The sequence below is a fragment of the Tenrec ecaudatus genome, chromosome 15 (genome assembly GCF_050624435.1).
Source record: "Tenrec ecaudatus isolate mTenEca1 chromosome 15, mTenEca1.hap1, whole genome shotgun sequence".
NCBI classification, from domain to species: Eukaryota; Metazoa; Chordata; class Mammalia; order Afrosoricida; family Tenrecidae; genus Tenrec; species Tenrec ecaudatus.
The window spans coordinates 103185821-103205702 of record NC_134544.1 but is presented as its reverse complement, the minus strand read 5'-3'; the positions used below and the strand labels follow the sequence as shown (position 1 = coordinate 103205702).

General features: G+C 40.0%; 1 protein-coding gene across 1 annotated transcript in view; it reads left to right on the top strand.

Annotated features, from left to right (window-relative positions):
- The first annotated feature begins 1631 nt into the window (after positions 1–1631).
- LOC142427655 (small ribosomal subunit protein RACK1-like) overlaps positions 1632–19882 on the top strand; it is a 29273-nt gene continuing 11022 nt past the window's right edge. The window contains exon 1 of the mRNA XM_075532825.1: positions 1632–1860. Within this exon, the coding sequence (XP_075388940.1) occupies positions 1632–1860 (229 nt within the window). The remainder of the gene's footprint in view (positions 1861–19882) is intronic.

Sequence of the window (19882 nt, the reverse complement as noted above, 5' to 3'; positions counted from 1 at the left end):
TTTTATGGGGCTTTAGAGAGTGAATTGCATAAATGGGTTATGGAGTGTCGTTAAAATGATTACTGTGTAACACGCATGTTAATCTGCATACGTGCTTTACAAATGGCTAAGGATGACAAACATGAAGCACCAGGCATTGAAAAATTTACTGCATCAGCAGGATAGTGTACCCACTTCCTGAATAGGTTTGGCCTATGTTTGAGACAAAGAACAAAGATTTACCAGAAATTGCCACAAGACGCTGAAGAAAAAATTACTGTATGTCATTCCAGTCATTGATTATAAAACAAAGAAGGATTTATTGTGGTAAGCCGCAGCTCTCGCGATGTGGGAAGCCGCAGCTCTCGCGAGATGTGGGAAGCCGCAGCTCTCGCCGCCATTACAAGATGGCGCTGGGCAGTCAGGGTGGTGGCCCAGTTAAGTGGTAAACAACCACTTAGCACGTGCGCGCTGCTGAGATGATGTAGTCATAACTCCACCCTGGAATATGCAAACGAAGGTTCTGGCGAACGCACCAATCAATGCACAGCACTTCCCCACAGAGCGTATATAAGCAGCAGCAGTTTGAGGCTTCGGGGTCTTTTTCCGCATCTGAAAATTGAACCCGCATTAAACGCCTGTGGAAGAATCCTTTTGTTACGCGTCTTTTCTTGCTGGAGAGACCTGGCGCAAGACAAATGGTGCCGAAACCCGGGATTTAACGGCCACCTTAGGCACGAGCAGAGACCCCCTGTCACCAGGGAGGATTCAGAACCACACGGCGTGGGTTGTAGGGGTAAGTTCTGAGAGACATGAGCCTGAACGATTGCTAAAGCCGCGAACTGGTGTATGCGCTCTAACACTTCCGCTTTCAGTTTCAATGGCGGACAGCCTGCCGCTTTTTAAATCGGGTGTAGATAAACCCTTGTGAATCTGTGTGTTAAATCCTTGTATACATAAGTAGGGAATATGGGGAACGCAGCAATAAAGACCATGGTTAAATTAAATGCTTGTGGAAGAATCCTGTTGTGGTGCGTCTTTTCTTGCTGGTGAGACCTGGCACGCGACAATTGGTGCCGAGAACCCGCGAAATTTACGATCATCTAAGGCAGGAGCGGAGACCCCCCACCAGGGAGGATTCAGAACCACACGGAATTATAGAGGTAAGTTCTGAGAGATATGAGCCTGAACGATTGCTAAAGCTGCAAACTATTGTATGCATTCTAATACTTTCACTTTCGGTTTCAACGGCGGACAGCCTGCTGCTTCTTATCTTGCACATAAACCGTGTGAAGCTGTGTGTTAAATTCTTGTCTACATAAGTAGGGAATATGGGGAACGTAGCAATAAACACCATGGTTACAGCGCTTGATGCTTTATTAAGGAAGAGAGGATTAAAAATTTCAGAGCCAACGTTGCGTAAGTTTGTAACAAATGTGGATGAGATAGCACCGTGGTTTGTATCTACAGGTTCTCTAACTTTGGCGAGTTGGAATAAACTGGGCTGGGATGTAGACCGAGCTGCAAAAGAAGGGAAATTGAAATCGGGAACTAGACCCATCTGGAAGTTAATAAAAGCATGTATTGAGGATAAAGAGTGTAGACAGCCATTACAACAGGGACAGCAGGCTTTGGAGGACGTTCAGGAAAGCATGTCAGAAACAGAACGGGACGAGTCTAAGGAGACTCGGAAAAGGCAGCACAGAGTTGCCAAAAAGGAAGAAACTGCGCAGATAAAATTAGGGGAGGAAGCTGATCAGCAAAAGAAAAACTGTGCCTGCCATTCGGAGCCTTTATATCCGTGGCGAGAATTAGAACTCTTGGAACTATCAGAGGAGGAGGAGGAGCAGTTAGAGCAGGTAGCTGTTCGCTATGAGGAAGGTCGGTATGACGCACTAAAAGCGACCAAAAGAGGGCAGTATAGTGCTCTACGGAAGACAGCTGTGAGCCCGTCAGCACCACCTCCTTATAAGGAAGACAAGCAGAAAGGGTGTGGCTACTCCTTCTGCCCACCCAATACCCGTAGAGCAATTCAACAAATGTATCCAGTGTTTGAGGACCAGAATAATGCTCGTTATCATACACCCGTAGAACACAAACAAGTGAAGGACTTAGCTGAAGCTGTGAGAGCTTACGGGGTAAGTGAAAATTATACTCAATCTTTAATTGAAAGGCTTACAGGCCATGCTATGACTCCTGCCGATTGGACATTTGTAACAAAAGCAGTATTGACCACAGGGCAATACCTGGAATGGAAATCTTTATGGCAGGATTTATTAACAGCTCAGACTAGAGAAAATGCTGTGGCAGGGCAGCCAGCATGGGATTTTGAAATGCTTACAGGCCAAGGGAGGTGGGCTAATAATCAGACAGCATATCCATTGCAAGTATATCAGCAAATAAATTCTGCTGCAAGCAAAGCATGGAGAACTTTACCTAATAAAGGAGAGGTTAGGGGCAACTTAACAAAAATTGTACAGGGACCTACCGAACCTTTTTCAGATTTTGTGGCACGAATGTTGGAAGCAGCAGGAAAAAATTTTGGAGATCAAGACACAGCCATGCCTCTCATTGAGCAGCTAGTTTTTGAGCAGTGTACTAAAGAATGTAGAACAGTTATAACGCCATGGAAGTCCAAAGGATTGCAGGCATGGATGAAGGCTTGCAGGGAAGTTGGCGGTCCTTTGACAAATGCAGGACTGGCTGCTGCAGTATTGGCGGCTACTTTCATGCGCTGTATCATGTGCCTGCTGCCACCCTACGCATTAAGTTTCCAATTACTCGCGCAGAGGCTCGCACTATTGTGTTGCAGTGCGCCAAGTGTGCAGAATTTATTTACCATTAATACTAATGCACCTTGTATATATGTAAGAAATGGATCTTTAGTCAAGTGGGTGGATCCTTCTAGAGACTCTGCACTTAATAATATTATATCTACCCTTACGAAGGTTGTACAAGGTGCTACAGGTGGAAATGGTACCTCTGAGAAAGGAAAAGTTGTGAATATAACAACACTCATGGTGATTCGTGAAGGATCCAGGCCCTCTGGGCCTATTAATGAATCAGTAGCGCCACCTAATGTGACCAGACGTGCCGTATTACCTAGTTGTTCACCTGAAAAAGGTTTTCTGCCTTCTTTTACTCAGTGTCAGTCTCCAAATTATCAGAACAAACCTATTATACCAGGTTTTGATATGACTCCAGCTTTAGGTAAAGCAAAATGGAATAGTAGCACTAATACCACTGGTTCTGATAATACTTGGCCGTATGAATGGATATTGTATAATCAGCGTGGAGCATCTACAATAGTAACTCCTTTTGCAAAACTGTTTGGAATTAATGATACTTTGTATAATGTCACAGGCATATACAATACCAGTACAAAGAAGTTGAGTGTAAAAACTATGGTTAATATATGAAAGGTACAATTTAAGCCATCACCTGTTTGTGTTCAGGCCCCATTTTTCTTTTTGATAACATTCAACATTAGTCACAGTAATAATAGTTTTTGGGAAGCTTCATGTAATAGCTCTAGCAGTCAGTGTTGGCTTGCTGAATGTTGGAATGGCTCTGTGCCATTTGCTTTGATGGTAAAAATTCCCACTATGATACCCATACCTGTTGAAGCAGATCCTAATGCCTTTCCTATTTGCCACACTTTATAGAAGAAAAAGAGATTTTGGCATTACCGCAGCAATTATCACAGCCATTACGGTTTCAGCTGTGGCAGCGGTTACAGCAGGATTGGCTATGTCTAATCAAGTAATGACAGCAAATGTCATTAATAATATTACGCAATCTACATCAGAAGCGTTATCCACAGCTCAGAAAACAGATGCTCGATTAATGTCTGGAATACTGCTAGTGAATCAGAGAGTTGATTCACTACAACAACAAGTGGACACTCTTACTAGCATGGTGCAATTAAGTTGTATTTCTTCTACACCTAATTTGTGCATAACACCTTTAAAATTCTTGAATGAGTCTTCTTTTAGCAGCAAGAACATATCCCAGTACCTTACTGGACAATGGACAGCTGAGCTAGAAGAACTTCAAGAACAACTTCGGATGCAAATTACGACTCTTAATGGCACACGAATGAAACCTATAACTGTTGAAGATTTTACTTCTTGGCTTTCTACTGCTTTTTCCTACTTTAAAGAGTGGGTGGGAGTATTTACATTTCCTGCAATTATATGCTGTGGAGGAGTGTTGTTGCTATGGTTGCTCTGCAAGCTTAAGGCCCAGAAAAAATGTGACAAAGTCATCATTATGCAGGCATTATTAGCGATTGAGCAGGGTGGTTCCCATGATCTTTGGCTTTCTTTGTTAAAAGAAAATTAACCCCCATAAGTTGTCAGCTCTTGCACCCCAAGGGAATTGTCCCATTGCACTGGGAAGAGTGACAGAAATTGGATCTTGGTCAGCCCTTGCACCATGTGGAGCTTTGCTCATTGCACGCATCAGGGTGACCAGATTTGGGTTCTTATATCCATCTTGATCTCCTGGAGCTGCTGGAGGCTCCGGGATTGATCGATGGATTAGGCTTAAAATAAATAAGAAAGGAGGAGATGTGGGAAGCCGCAGCTCTCACCGCCATTACAAGATGGCGCTGGGCAGTCAGGGCGGTGGCCCAGTTAAGTGGTAAACAACCACTTAGCGCGTGCGCGCTGCTGAGATGACGTAGTCATAACTCCACCCTGGAGTATGCAAACGAAGGTTCTGGCAAACGCACCAATCAATGCACAGCACGTCCCCACAGAGCGTATATAAGCAGCAGCAGTTTGAGGCTTCGGGGTCTGAAAATTGAACCCGCATTAAACGCCTGTGGAAGAATCCTGTTGTTACGTGTCTTTTCTTGCTGGCAAGACCTGGCGCGCGACAATTTATAATTATGACCTGGCAGATATTGAGAATATGGATGAAACTGCCATGAATTTTGATCTTCCAATCAACAGAACTATGGCAAGTTAAGGAGAAAAAAACATTTTTCTCAAAACCGCAGGAAATGAAAAAAACAAAAAAAACACTTTACCCTTGTTCTATCACGTTTGGCTAATGGAACTAAGCTGCGTCCTGTCATTATTTTTAAAAGACCTTGCCTAAAAAGATCAATTTCCCACCAAAAATTTCTGTGCATGCACATGTTAAAGGCTGGATGGATGAAGATGGGAAAAAAATGGCTGGAAAAAATTTGGAACCAATGACCAGGAGCAGCCCTAAAGAAAAAGCCATCGTCATTTGTTTGGGATATTTTCAGAGCCCTCCTACCGGATGACATAAAAAAATTGGCAAAATCTAGTAAAGTTACTTTAGCCGTGATTCCAGGTGGGCTTACATCTGTACTGCAGCCTCTGGATGTATCTTTGAATAAGCCTTTTAAAGACCATGTGCGAAGGATGTGGCATGAATGGGTGTCATCTGGTGAAGCCCAATTAACAAAAGGAGGAAATCCAATGAATCCTAACAGAGTTAACAACAAAGTGGGTTCGAGATGCATGGGAAGACATTCCAGAAGACATGGTGCGACGTGCCTTCCAGAAATGTAGTAATAGTAATGCTTTGGATGGCAGTGAAGACTGCTTTGTATGAAAATGACAGCAGTAGTGATGATGGCGATCTCAGTGAGGACAGCATCTATGATGACCTCACACCAGCTGAAGCTCTGCATTGGGATACAGATGATGATGAGGAATCCAGTTTTGAAGGATTTTAACTCTACATTTTAGCTTGGTTGCTGATTGAGCTAAGGGAATAGTACTCATTGTTGATACCTTATTGTTTTTGTTGAAACTGTTTTCCACTTACTGTGCTGGTTTACTAATGTTAAATGACTTTTCCTTTTGTTTTTTTATTTAAAGTAAATATTTAAATACATTACCCCCGATGTCTCCATTTTTAGTAATTTTATTTTCATTTGTTTTGATTATTGAAACTCACCAAGTTTCTGCATTTTCTTCTTCTTTTTTAAGCCTTTTATTAGGGACTCATACAACTCTTAAACCAATCCATACATATACATACATCAATTGTATAAAGCACATCTGTACATTCTTTGTCCTATTCATTTTCAAAGCATTTGCTCTCCACTTAAGCCCTTTGCATCAGGTCCTTTTATTCTCCCTCCCTCCCTGCTCCCTCATGAGCCCTTGATAATTTATAAATTGTTATTTTGTCATATCTTGCCCTATCTGGCATCTCCCTTCACCCCCTTTTCTGTTGTCCATTCCCCAGTGAGGTCACATGTAGATCTTTGTAATCCATTCCCCCTTTCCAACCCACTCACCCTCTACCCTCCAAGTATCGCCCCTCACCCATTGTCCCGAAGGTATTATCCATCCTGGATTCACTGTGCCTCCAGCCCCTATCTGCTCCAGTGTACATCCTCTGCTCTATCCAGACTTGCAAGGTAGAATTCAGATGATAGTGGGGGCGAGAGGGGGGTGCAGGGGAGGAAGGAAGCATTTAGGCACTGGAGGAAAGCTGTATCCTTCATCAGTGCTACGTTGCACCCTGACTGACTCATCTCGTCCTCTAGACATCTCTGTGGGAGGATCCCCAGTGGCCGACAAATTGGTTTTGGGTCTCCACTCTGCACTTCCCCCTTCATTTGCTATGGTAAGATGTTATTTTTTTTCCTGATGATGCCTTATACCAGATCCCTTCGACACCTTGTGATTGCACAGGCTGGTGTGCTTCTTCCATGTAGGCTTTGTTGCTTCTGAGCTAGATGGCCACTTGTTCACCTTCAAGTCTTTAAGACCCCAGACACTATCTCTTTCGATAGCCGGGCACCATCTGTTTTTCGCCACATTTGCTTATGCACCCGTTTGTCCTCAGCGATCGTATCATGGAAGTGTGCACCCAATGATATGAATTGTTTGTTCTTTGATGCCTGATAACCGATCCCTTCGGAACCATGTGCTCACACAGGCTGATGTGTTCTTCCATGTGGGCTTTGTTGCTTCTGAACTAGATGGCCGCTTGTTTATCATCAAGCCTTTAAGATCCCAGACACTAAATATTTTGATAGCCAGGCACCATCAGCTTTCTTCACCACATTTGCTTGTTCACCCGCTTCGGCTTCAGTGGTTGTTAGGATGAGCATCATAGAATACCAATTTAATAGAAAAAAGTATTCATGCATTGAGGGAGTGCTTGAGTAGAGGCCCAAGGTCCTTCCGCCACTTTAATACTAAACCTATAAATATAGGCACATAGACCTATTTCCCCATCCTCCTATATATTTGCATGTACATGTCTTTGTCTAGACCTCTATAAATGCCCTTTCCCCCCTAGCTCTTTCCTCTATTTCCCTTGACTGTCCTCCTACTCCACTACCATGCTCCTTCCCCACCTGGGTTACAGATATACCTCTTCGTTACCTTACCCTTGATCATTCCCTACCAGGCCTGCCACTCCCACCTCACCAGCAATTTAGATACCATGTTGTTCCCTTGTTGCTGGGTTTGTTATCACCACTTCCTTATCCCCCACCTCCCCCTATCCCAAGTCCCCCGGAACTGTTGGTCCCATTATTTTTCCTCCAGATAGTTCATCCAGCCTGTCTTATTTAGACAGATCTGTGGAGATAATAACATGCACAAAAACAAGACAGAGGAAAACAAAGCAACAGTATACAACAAAACAACAACAAACCACTGACAAAGAACAAAACACATCAAGAAAGAAGAGCGTGTAGTTAGTTCAAGGATCATTTGTTGGCTTTAGGAGTGTTTTCCAGTCCAGTCTGTTGAGGCAGCACGCCCTGGCCCCAAAGTCCACTTTCAGCATTCCCTGGGGACCTTGCTGCTCCATTCCCTTGCTGTTCCACTGCACTCCCCCAGTGCTTTGCCTCAGTGTGGTGGGATCAGGTCGGACGCAATTCCCACACTGTGTCTCCAGTGCTGTCCCCTGTAGCGCCATGGGTCAGTGAGGGGCATCGTGTCTCATAGTGGGGCCAGCCTTGTTGTCCTCTCTGTGGACTGGCTGCTCCAATCAGGAACATCTTCCTCACAGTCTGGTGGGCCAGGCCATTCTCCAGTCTCTCCTCCTCCCCGTTCATCTGCTGCCATGTGCTCTGATGAGATATGTCCCTCTCTGGGTGCTGCAGAATCAATGTCATCCTTTGAAACAAATTCTTCTGGGGGAAGGGGCATTTTCTTTCTTCTTGAGCCCTTGGTATCAGCTCTTTGCTTTTCTCCCCTCCCTCTTCCATGCTCCCTCCCTCAGGAACCCTTGATAACTTATAGAGGCTATCAAAAACTTGTGATCACAGACTGATGTGCTTCTTCCATGTGAACTTTGTTGCTTATCAGCCAGATGCTTTATTGTTTGATAGCCTGGCAACAACATCTTTGCTCATGCACCCACTTTGTCCTCAGCAATTGTGTTGGGAAAGTGAACATTGTGGAATGCCTGGTTAATAGAATAAAGTGTTCTTACATTGAGGGAGTACTTGAGTACAGGCCCAATGTCCATCTGCTTCCTTAACACTAAACCTATACATATATGCACCTAGAGCAATTTCCCCATCATTCTATATACATTTACACATATACATATCTGTTTTTAGATCTCTACAATTGCCCTTTGCCTTCTAGTTTTTCCCCTATTTGCTTTTATCCCACTATCATGTTCAGCCTTCATTTGGGTTTCAGTAATTCCTCCCAGTTACATTGGCCTTAATCAAGCCCTACCAGGCTTCTTATACCCTCCTTGCCATTGATTTTGGATCAATTGTTATTCCCTTGTCCCTGGGATTTTAACACCCACTTCCTTTTCCCTGCCTCCCCTTCTCCCATGTTCCCTAGAACCATCAGTCCCATTGTTTTCTCCTCCCCATTGTTTATCCCACCTACCTTATTTAGATAGGCCTGCAGAGATAATATGCACAAAAAACAAGACAGTGAAAACAAAGCAACAAAAGAAAACAAAATCATAAAAACAACAGAATGAAAAAAGAGAAAAGCCTGTAAATAATTCAAAGTCCATTTGTTGATCTTTAGGAATTTTTTCTGGTGGAGTCTCATGGGGTGTCAAACCCTGGCCCCAAAGGCACTTTTCGTATTCCCTGGTCACTTTGTTGTTCTGTTCCCCTTGCTGTTCTGTTGTAGGCCCTTAGTGTTCCATCTCAGTGTGGTGGGGTCAGATCAGATGTAATTCCCACATGGTCTCCAGTGTTGTCCCCTGAAGCTGTATGGGTCAGTGAGGGGAGTCAGTCAGGGATGCCATATCTTGTAGTGTTGCTGGCCCTATAGTTCTCTCTGTGCTTTGGCTTCTCTGAAGAGCAATATTGTCCTCAGGACACTGTGAATTCTTATATTTTGTGTGAGGCTAGCAGACTGAGTCCGTTTTCTCACATTCCTTACATTGATAAGGCCATTTTCCACTGTGAATTCTCATATGTTCAGTGAGAATACAGTAAAAGTTCCCTCATTTTCCTTATATTCATAAGGTCTCTCTCCACTTAAGTCTCATATATTCACTGAGGCAATTAGAGAGAGTAAAAGTTTTCTTAGATTCCTAAAGCCTCTCTCCACTGAGCATTCCACTATGTTGACTGAAGCTAAACAAAATGCTGGAAAGGTTTCTTACATTCCTTACATTGATAAGGCCCCTCTCCACAGTGAAGTTTCATGATTTTTGAGGGTAGTAGATTGAGAAGAGTCTCTTTTGCATTACTTACATTGATAAGGCCTCTCTCCACTGTGAATTCTCATATGTTTATTGAGGGAGGCTGATTGAGAAAAAGTTCTTTTACATTCCTTACATTCATACGGCTTCTCTCCACTGTGAGTTCTTACATGTTGATTGAGGCTAGTCATTTGAGTAAAGGTTTTCTTACATTCCTTACATTCATAAGGTCTCTGTCCATTGTGAATTCGCATATGTACATTGAGGGCAGTAGATTGAGTAAAAGCTTTGTTACATTGCTTACATTCATAAGGCCTCACTCCATTGTGAATTCTCTTATGTTGAGTGAGTTGTGAGGATCGGGTAAATGTTTTTTCACATTCCTTACATTCATAAGGCCTCTCTCCACTGTGAGTTCTCATATGTTCATTTAGCCTGATCATTTGAGTAAAAGTTTTCTCACATTCCTTACATGCATAAGGCCTCTCTCCACTGTGAATTCTCTTATGTTTATTGAGGGAGGCTGATTGAGTAAAAGTTCTTTTACATTCCTTGCATTCATAAGGTTTTTCTCCACTGTGAGTTCTCATATGTTGATTGAGGCTAGTCTTTTGAGTAAAAGTTTTCTTACATTCCTTACATTCATAAGGTCTCTGTCCACTGTGAATTCTCTTATGTACATTGAGGGTAGTCGATTGAGTAAAAGCTTTGTTACATTGTTTACATTCATAAGGCCTCACTCCATCGTGAATTCTCTTATGTTGAGTGAGTTGTGAGGATCGAGTAAATGTTTTTCCACATTCCTTGCATTCATAAGGCCTCTCTCCACTGTGAATTCTCTTATGTACATTGAGGGTAGTAGAATGAGTAAAAGCTCTGTTACATTGCTTACATTCATAAGGCCTGTCTCCACTGTGAATTCTCATATGTTGAGTGAGGTGTGAGGATTTAGTAAAAGTTTTCTCACATTCCTTGCATTCATAAGGCCTCTCTCCACTTTGAGTTCTCATATGTTGATTGTGGCTAGTCATTTCAGTAAGTTTTCTCACATTTCCTTACATTCACCAGGCCACTCTTCTTTGTGAATTCTCTTATGTTGAATGAGGCATGTGTAGTTGAGAAAAAGCCTTACCACACTGCTTATATTCATAACACTGGAAACTCCATGAAGAGTGTTTTCCTTATATCTTCCCCTAGATTTTACTGGAAAATATCTTGTGTTGAAAACAAAGTTAAAAAGACATTTTTTACCATTTCATTATTAACATGGATACTAAACATTCAATTTTCTCCCTCAATTGTCTAGTAAACCATTATTTAAATATCTGAGTGTGATACAACAATAATGGTCACAGGGTTAATGAAATATATAGTGATTCTATATATGAACATAAGAGAAACATATTTCAAATATTCATAATATAATTCACAAGTACATAGTGGCAGTAAGCTAACATATTACTGATAGACACAAATTCAAACACACACAATCATATATAGATATGCAACAAAGAAAGTATAACCAAAGTCATACATACAGGGTATATATTTTTATCTACATACATATATATGTATAATTACGAACATACTTAGAAATTACACACATGTAAATATAGATAGAAATATAAACTGCATTCTATTCAGTAACCCCATAAGATAGACTATAAATATGATTTTTATAAGAATAGCCAGCTTCATATGTATGATAGGGTGTTGCTGATATGCTAGAGGCACTCTCCATTCCGTTACAGGCCAGATGGTTAATACAATGCACCACCAGGATCATGTTCCTCTGTCTACATGTTCATAATATATAAACACATATATTACATTAATCTACAAATACATAAGAGGGGCATCAAAATGTGGAAAATTTCCATTTGCTATGATCTTTTCTATGCTCCCAGCATATGTTTCAAAATTGCCTTTGATTGAGTTGATTTTGACTCATATCTACTTTATAGGACCATACAGAAATGGCCCTGTAATTTTCTGAAACTATAGCTTCTTGTGGACGAAGGCCTTATTTTTCTCCCCAGGAAAATGTTGGTTTACCAGGCCAATGATTAAGCACTACACACAATGAATTAGGTGTTGGCCTCCTAAATGATGGTGCTGTTGAAACAAAGCTGCTATCCAGACATAAGAGGAGGTGATCTACTTCCATTAAGTTTAACATCCTCAAAAAATCCTATGCAAAATTCCACCATGTACTATGCTGTCACTATGATTTCAAATGCACAAACGAGCAGTGGGTGAAGATGTGCAGATGATGCATTGATTGTGCACAGATAGATGTGTTATATATCATACATAACAATTGATTTTATGTATAATATATAAACATAACTATATGTATATATGTAAAATATTATTAGATGATAAGACAATTTTGGCTCATAGTGACTTACATGGAAAATTGAAGGAGATCACCAAAATATTTCTCCCCCATACTCAATGGAAATTCTGATGGCTATTTTGTGTTATTAGCTGAGAACATAGTCATCTTTACCACATGGATTTAATTCCTGAATATTTGCTCATCTTTCCTTATAATACTGGTAGTAATTGAAATATTGGTTGGGTCGATTCCAGAATAACAACATGCAAGATTTGACAGTGTGGCAAATAGACAAAGTAATGGTAGACTGCAATATGTAGATATTTGTGATCATGGGAAGCCTGTGATATAATTGTTCTGGAGAGAAAATTAACTTAATTGGCATATCTAACCAGGTATTCCTAAGCCATTGTTGTATATATTTGGTAAGTAAGGAATTAATTTGAAATGATGAAGTTCTTTTTACCTACAATAGCTATGTTTGTGAGGTTTTCAACAATCACATCTCTGTAGAGTCACTTCTGAGAAACATCCAGCATTGCCCATTCTTCTGCGGTAAAATCCAAAGTAACATCCACATCAGTCACTGAGTCCTAAAAGAGCCCACATAATCTCTTTAATCCGAATCCTAAGCAATCAAATACATGTTAAAAGAAAGATGAGGCTTATAATCTTGAGGGATGTTCATTTCATTGTGATTTTGACACATAGTATGAGTTCCATAGCACTATTAGGCTTTACTCATTGTTATCATTCTCTAACCATATACATTTACTTCTCAAAAGATTTCATCTCATCTCATGGACATATCAATATGAAGAACATTCAATATTTTTGTAACAAACTTCCACTAATTACCTTTAGTTCCACTTTATCCCACTCACTTTGTGAAGTCTCCTCAAGTTTATAACATAATAAGCCCATCACTTCCCACTTGGACTGTCCGATTCTGTTCTAATCCTAACTTAAGATTTTATAATAGCTCAGAAATTCTCTACTATAAACAACATATTCCATATCATGTCCTTGCTCTCTTTATATCTCTCCCTCTCTGTGGTATTATTGTGTGTTTATGAAGGGAGGGGAAACACCTTCCACAGGAAAAATGAAATATATTTCTTTATAGACTAAGTAAACATAGAAATATTAACAATCAAGAAATACACCAAGACTGGCATCTTATTTATTTGCCATTGTCTAGGCATGAGCTTGTGAAGCATGCTTCACCAGGAGATTGGAAGTGTAGGAAGAAAAAATAAATGTGATGGAAAGAGGTTATGCTGCAATAAAGTTGGGAGGCATTAGCCTGAATGGCTACATAGTTATCACTGGTATTGCTCTTTTGCAAGCCCGTGAGTTTCTGAAGGACGGGAGTTGTGAGGTGGCAGTTACTTGACAGTGGTGTAGGTTGGTGCCCCTATAGAACTAATCTGCAAGTTAGGCTGGTAGAAAAACACACAATTCTCAACTTTCTCCATGCTTAGTCATCGTGCATGTGTGGAATATAAGGTGCACCATTCCCCTAGGTCTTAAATCCAGGTTTCAGTTTCAGAGGTTTTAGGCAGGCTGATTGAAAAGTAAGGTTGAATACCAGGTGGCTCTTTGATCAACATTTTTAATCTAAGTTTTAATTCCTTCCAGAAAAAAGGTTAGTTTATGCAAAAAAAAAGTTAGGTTATATACAAAACAAAAACAAATGGTGAATCAATAGATACATTAAATTTGATAAATTTGTTGGAAAATGACTCTTTAGAGTGTTGGGAAGCAAAGATATTACTTTGAGGACTGAGTTTACCTGACCTAAACATGCTATTGTCAATGGTTTCATATGCATGTGAAAGATGGACGCCGAATAAGGAAGGATGAAGAAGAATCAATAAGTTTGAATTGCAGTGCTGGTCAAGAATATCCCAAGTACCATGGACATCGAAAAGGACAAACAATTCTGTTCTGGCAGATGTAATGTCAGAGTGCTACTTAGAGGTAAGGATGGTGAGGGTTAATATATAATTTGGAAATGTTATCAGAAGAGAACTGTACCTGGAGAAGAATATTATGTTTGGTAAAATAGAGGGGCAGTGAAAAAAGTAATCCCTCTACTAAATGGATTAACAAACTGCAACAATGGGTTCATCTTAAATTGAGAGGATGGCACAAGAGGACCGTGTTTTTTTCTGTCATGCACTGGGTCCCTGGGAGTTGGAATTGACTCAATGATAGCTAACAATAACAACAGACTGAGAAACCTCTAATGATCACACTAGACATACACAAAGACATGCTAATGTGCTAGCTATATTTACAAGTTATTATTTCTCTAATTTATAAAAGGGACGGGTTTCTTTTGTTAAAAATTAGAACAAACAAAGTGACTACAAAATCAATGAGGAATTCCTAAACTTCATTAAACCATTCCTCTGGAGGTTAGCTGAAGGAAATTGTCTAAGGTCCACCCAGCATGACACAAGGCAGAACATTTTCACAAACTTGGGCTTTATTGTGATGGCAACACACACTTAGGTGTGACTGGCTATTTGTCTGTCAAATGGAGTGTAAATTATTTAATCCTCTATACTGAGGTGTCAGCTGGAAAATCAGAAGGTCCAACAGAGCTATGGATCCATAGTAATCACTAAGTTTCAGGCTGTTTAGAAGGTCAATAATTGTGGGAAATTAACACTTTGGGAAATATGACTAGGACTATATTCCCTAATTTATAACAGAGGGTATCTGGAAAGCTAGTATTCCACGGTAGGAAAGCCACCACTTTGGTAAGTTAATGCCCAAGTACATTATCCTGCATTAAATATCATTCCCTTAAAGTGAGCACATGTTTGATTCTATCTCCCTATACAAGTGGACATTCCTTTGCTATCTTCTCCTGCTGTGGCACCCATCCCCCTCTTTCCTTCCGCCCTGAAGCAGGTATTAGGTTTTCTCACCTGTGAGCTTAGAGACCTTATTGTGGTTGCCACCCACCTTGTGATGGATGTAACTACTGAGTATTCATATATTATGGCTACCTATAAATATCCCAAGATAGTAAAGACTCTCTCTCTCCTATCTCTTCTCCCAACTCCATGTGGACCAGCAAGAGAAGCTGAGGTGAGCATGCTACCACAAAATGTGTCCGACTCCTTTATTTTATTCTCTCTCTTATCTTCTCTAACTTTACTATGATCTTTATATATTATATCCGTACAATTGTACCTGTAGACGCCTCGGTTATTAGAGGCTGGTTTCCATCGACAGTTATTCAGTTGAGTCAAAATAAAATTTCGTGAGAAACTTGTAGCCTAACTGTAAGATAAATGAAAACTGAAGATCTGGTAGCTAACGACAAAAGTTTTCAGATATGTTGAATAAATCCTTTAAAAAATGATTTCATTGGGGGCGCTTGCATATATCATAACATAGCTTAATCACATCAAGCAGTATTGTACAATTGCTACCACAGTCAATTTCAAAATATTTTCTTTATTCTTGAATTCCTTGATATCAGACCCCTTATTAAACACCTTTTTACTGTTTTGTTGTTTAAGTTCGAGTTATTGGGTTGAAACAACATTAGTTTGGAAAGAACACTTATTAACTTTCTATGAGACCAGAAATAAACTGATACCAATGTCAGATAAAGCTATTTCAAGAAAATTGTAGACTAATAGTCATTGAGTCATTCATTCTTGATACAATGTTTAATTGTATCAATATTGGTAATGGATCTGCATGAAAAAGTTCTTTAAGAACTGGAATCTGAGTCAGACATATTACTAAGTATCATATACACTTGAGTATAATCCGACCCGAAAATCAGCCAAGGCACCAAATTTTACCACAAAAACTGCCTTAAAAATGTGCTGAGAAAACTGGACCTATACACGAGTCTATACGGTATATATCATGATTAATCAAAAACAAAAAATTAGCATTCAAATATACCAATTGATAGGGGGAAAACTATTCAATTAAAGAGACAGAATATATACTAAACAAAGCATGACTTTTCAAACTAAAAGGAAAAAACACAAATCTAACATGAAACAGGTCTTACACATATGCTAATATACTCATAACAAAACAAACTTTGAAAAATGTCACATATAGCAGAAAGAGATAAAAATATCATCCAACCTCAGAAACAGGACAAATATATGTATGTTCATTTTCAACACTCATATTAAAATTATACTGTATGTTCTAGCTAGGCCAATCAGAAAAATAATCATTAAAAAAAAAAAAGAAAAATGACTTTGAAGGGGAAGAAATAAAAATTCCCTATACATCATAAATTAATGTGTACATATGTAATACATTAATTAGTAAAAATAGAGGTATTGGCCTATGTACATGTATTTATATGGCAATACACTGAGGTCGTGGATGGACTTTGGACCACTATTGGAGCCCTCCCTCAACACAAGAACACTTTGTTTTAACAACTTGGCATTCTGTGATGCTCACCATTCCAACATGATTGCTGCAGGAAAAAAAATGGGTGCACAAGCAAATGTGAAGAAAGCTGATGGTGACCAACTAGTTAAATAAGCAGAGAAGCAACAAGCCCACATGGAAGAATCACACCAGCCTGTGTGATCCTGAGGTGTCAGTGGGATCAGCTAAGTGGTATCAGAAGACCCAAAACAAACACACAAAACATAGAGATCCAAAACGCATCTGTAGACAATGGGACATCCCATCACAGAAGCGTCACAAAGAAGGGATGAGTCAACCAGGGTGCAGTATAGCTCCAATGAAACACATTATTCCTATAGTTCCTTGAGATTTCCTCACCCTCCACTATCATGGCCCCAGTCTTGCCTTTCACTTTGAGCTACACAGGAGCATGTACACTGGTACACATAAGAGCTTACCACATGTATACCAATGATAAAACCCTTTAAACTGGCCATAACACCTGCCTCTTAACTCATGATATTTATCTCCCAAATCTATCCCTTGCCTCCTGTTCTTGAACTGGGAACAGTGATTAATCCCAGGACCTAGATTCTGATCTTAAGTACAGACGCTGACTCTAGCACTCTAAATCCCTGGAAAGAACCCCAAACCAAACCCATCAACAAACTCATGTTGTGAATTATGCTTGTGGAGGTGTCTCCTCTCTCACGTTTTACCTAAATGAAGTGGACTGCTGTAGGTAGACAGGCAAACCCAGGAATCAGACATATATTGTCTCTTCTCAGTTAACTTTTATATCATTTGCATATGGTTCATTACACTTGGCAAAATAAAGTAGTATATAAATGTTTAAATATGACAATATCATGACCAAGGGTTCTCAAAGCTCTCGTGTGGACCTGTTTTACTGTGTCCTGCCCTCAAGGAGCCTTCTCTGCTATTAGACATATGCAGGGATGTGTTCCCATATAAGCAAGGTGCCCAAGGGCTCAATTATACTATGTTACTAATTTGTAGATCACAACTGTATTCTCCCTGGAAAATGTGGTGAAGCTCATATTAAAGAAAACAAGTTCATTATCGGTTATTCTATCATCCATCGAAACCCTCCATCCCTTTATTCCCAGGTGATCCTATTCTCACAAGATGGAAGAGGTAGCAAATTAAAGGTGCTTACATTGGAAACATTGTCTCCATTTTTCAAAACGAACAATTTACCTTTTACTCAGACCTAGGAAAAAGGTTCACAGGAATACTTTGTACATCCCCTCTCAGTTTGAGTTGGCAACCCTAAAATATCTGTGTCCATGGCTCTAGATTCCTGTGAGCCAGGAACTTAACCTCACAAGACATCCTGCACAAGTGGGTGCTGTATCTTCACCCCCAAATGGAAAGATGTCAATCCCACAAACACCCTGTGTATCCAGTGCCAACAAGTCCCTCTCTCCCAGCACATTGGGGCTCTCCACTCAGAGAAAAGAGAAGTCCTGAAAAAGTTACTCATGATAAAAACAGCGGGTCAATCCCTCTTTCACCTAATGGGCTAAATGCTGGGGAGACATCCTGGGTGCATGGATATCTAAATATATCCTGAAATGCAAGGGAGACCAAATGTGGACAAATCAGCAACTAAGTTGTCATTAGTGGGAGTTTCATTATCTCTACTTTTGGCACAGGACTGAATGCCTTTGAGCTTCCAGAGGCAAAAGGCAGGGTTCCTGTCTGAGCCTGTCTTACATACATACTGGCTGAGGATACCTCCCCTGAGATAAGTCCCCCTGCCCATGTTCCAGGCCCGCTTACCTTCCAGGAAGCACATAACATCCAAGCAAGGTTGATCCACTACACTTTTTCTTTTTGAGATCCTGCCTCCAGGTCTACCTGGGTCCTGAGAGTAAGCTGGGAAATCAAGAAGAAAAGGCTATAGACAAATGAAATGGTAATCACTTGTAATTACTTCAGCATGATTAATAATAAATCAGTAGGATCTATCTTCCTTGAACCTTGCTTATTGGAATAGCCATCCTTGGGTGAGTCCAGCTGAAAGCAGAGTGGACCTCATATAGATTGCTTTAGGTTGCTGCAGAGAGGCCTTCTTAAGTAACACATGGCAGTCCTAGAACACCTTTGCTCACACATACACTCACACACGCAGGAAAACACTCATTAAACTGATAAAAAACAAGGACTTAACCAGAGAGAATCAGGAAGCTACGTGAGAGTAAGAGACCATGGATAATATTTAACATCAAATAAGGGTACACCTACCACCCACAGCCTAACACCGTGTTCTGAATATTTGCTCCATTAGAAAATGTAATCTTTGATGAGCTTCTTTCTGTTTATATACATTATCAGACTAATTTTGTATGTTAGTAAATTAATTCTTTGTCTAACTTTATTCTTCCTTGATCGACCATGATTGTCCCTTAAGTTTTATATATGGCTTCTCTCTCTTCAGGCTTGGACAGCTTAAAATTAGTCATGTTCTAAATTTATGAGTACTGAGAGAGAATTATAACATGTGGCAGAGCATAATAACCAATGAAAACCAATTAACTAATTAATTATGTCTTTTTAGTGTGCTGCTTATTTGAGGATATTTTAATTAAGGGGATTCACAACTAATAGTAGGTTATTTTGTATTCACAATGTCAACAGTGTCTAGGGGTCCTCCAAGATTTCTTTCTGGGAAAATGGATATGTTTATTCATAAGGTATAAGTAAGTAACATGTAAATATTGTGGGGTTTTTCACTAAGAAAGCCCAGAGCAATATACTTTATCAATAAAACACATATTTTAAGCCTTATAGTTTCCACATTAAACAAGAATTCCTTTCCAAATTAGAAAACATTTTAGTTGTATAAGTATTATTGGCATGTTCAAAGAAATTTTTAAGTCAATATATACCCAATATGTAATACCAAGTTTAAAAATTTTTAAGAAGATTGACGCCAGGACAATTCTTAAAGTTTACATTTAAACTGGAATTAAGGTAATCCGTGGGTAATTTTTTAATCCTCCCATTATTTGGCTGTAATCTATGAGTATATTTTAGCACCTATAATAAATACAGTATTACAATGAGTGAGTAAAATAATGTACAATTTATGAAAACATTTCTAGCCTTCTAAAGGCAGCAGCTTTAACCATGTTTAACCACCACAATGACTCCCTTTGATGACCCAGTATCAAGTTTGGAAATCCCATTGAATACCCTATGAGACAGTACACATTTACTGTGCCAACATGGTTAATGAACACATGTGGGATTAAGTGAAGGGTGGAAAGATAAATGGCTCGGCGAGCCTCGCCTTTCTTGTCTCTTGCCTTTTGATCATCGGACCAGTGTGTGGCTGCCTTGCTTGCTCTGTGCCTCAATTTGCAAGCTACACAACCTGTGGGACACCTAACCCATAGACTGTGTCACTTTAATTTGAGGTTCCCGCAAGACCTGTATTGCCACACTATTGGAATTTATATCTCTTGAGCTGGGGACTACCAGACC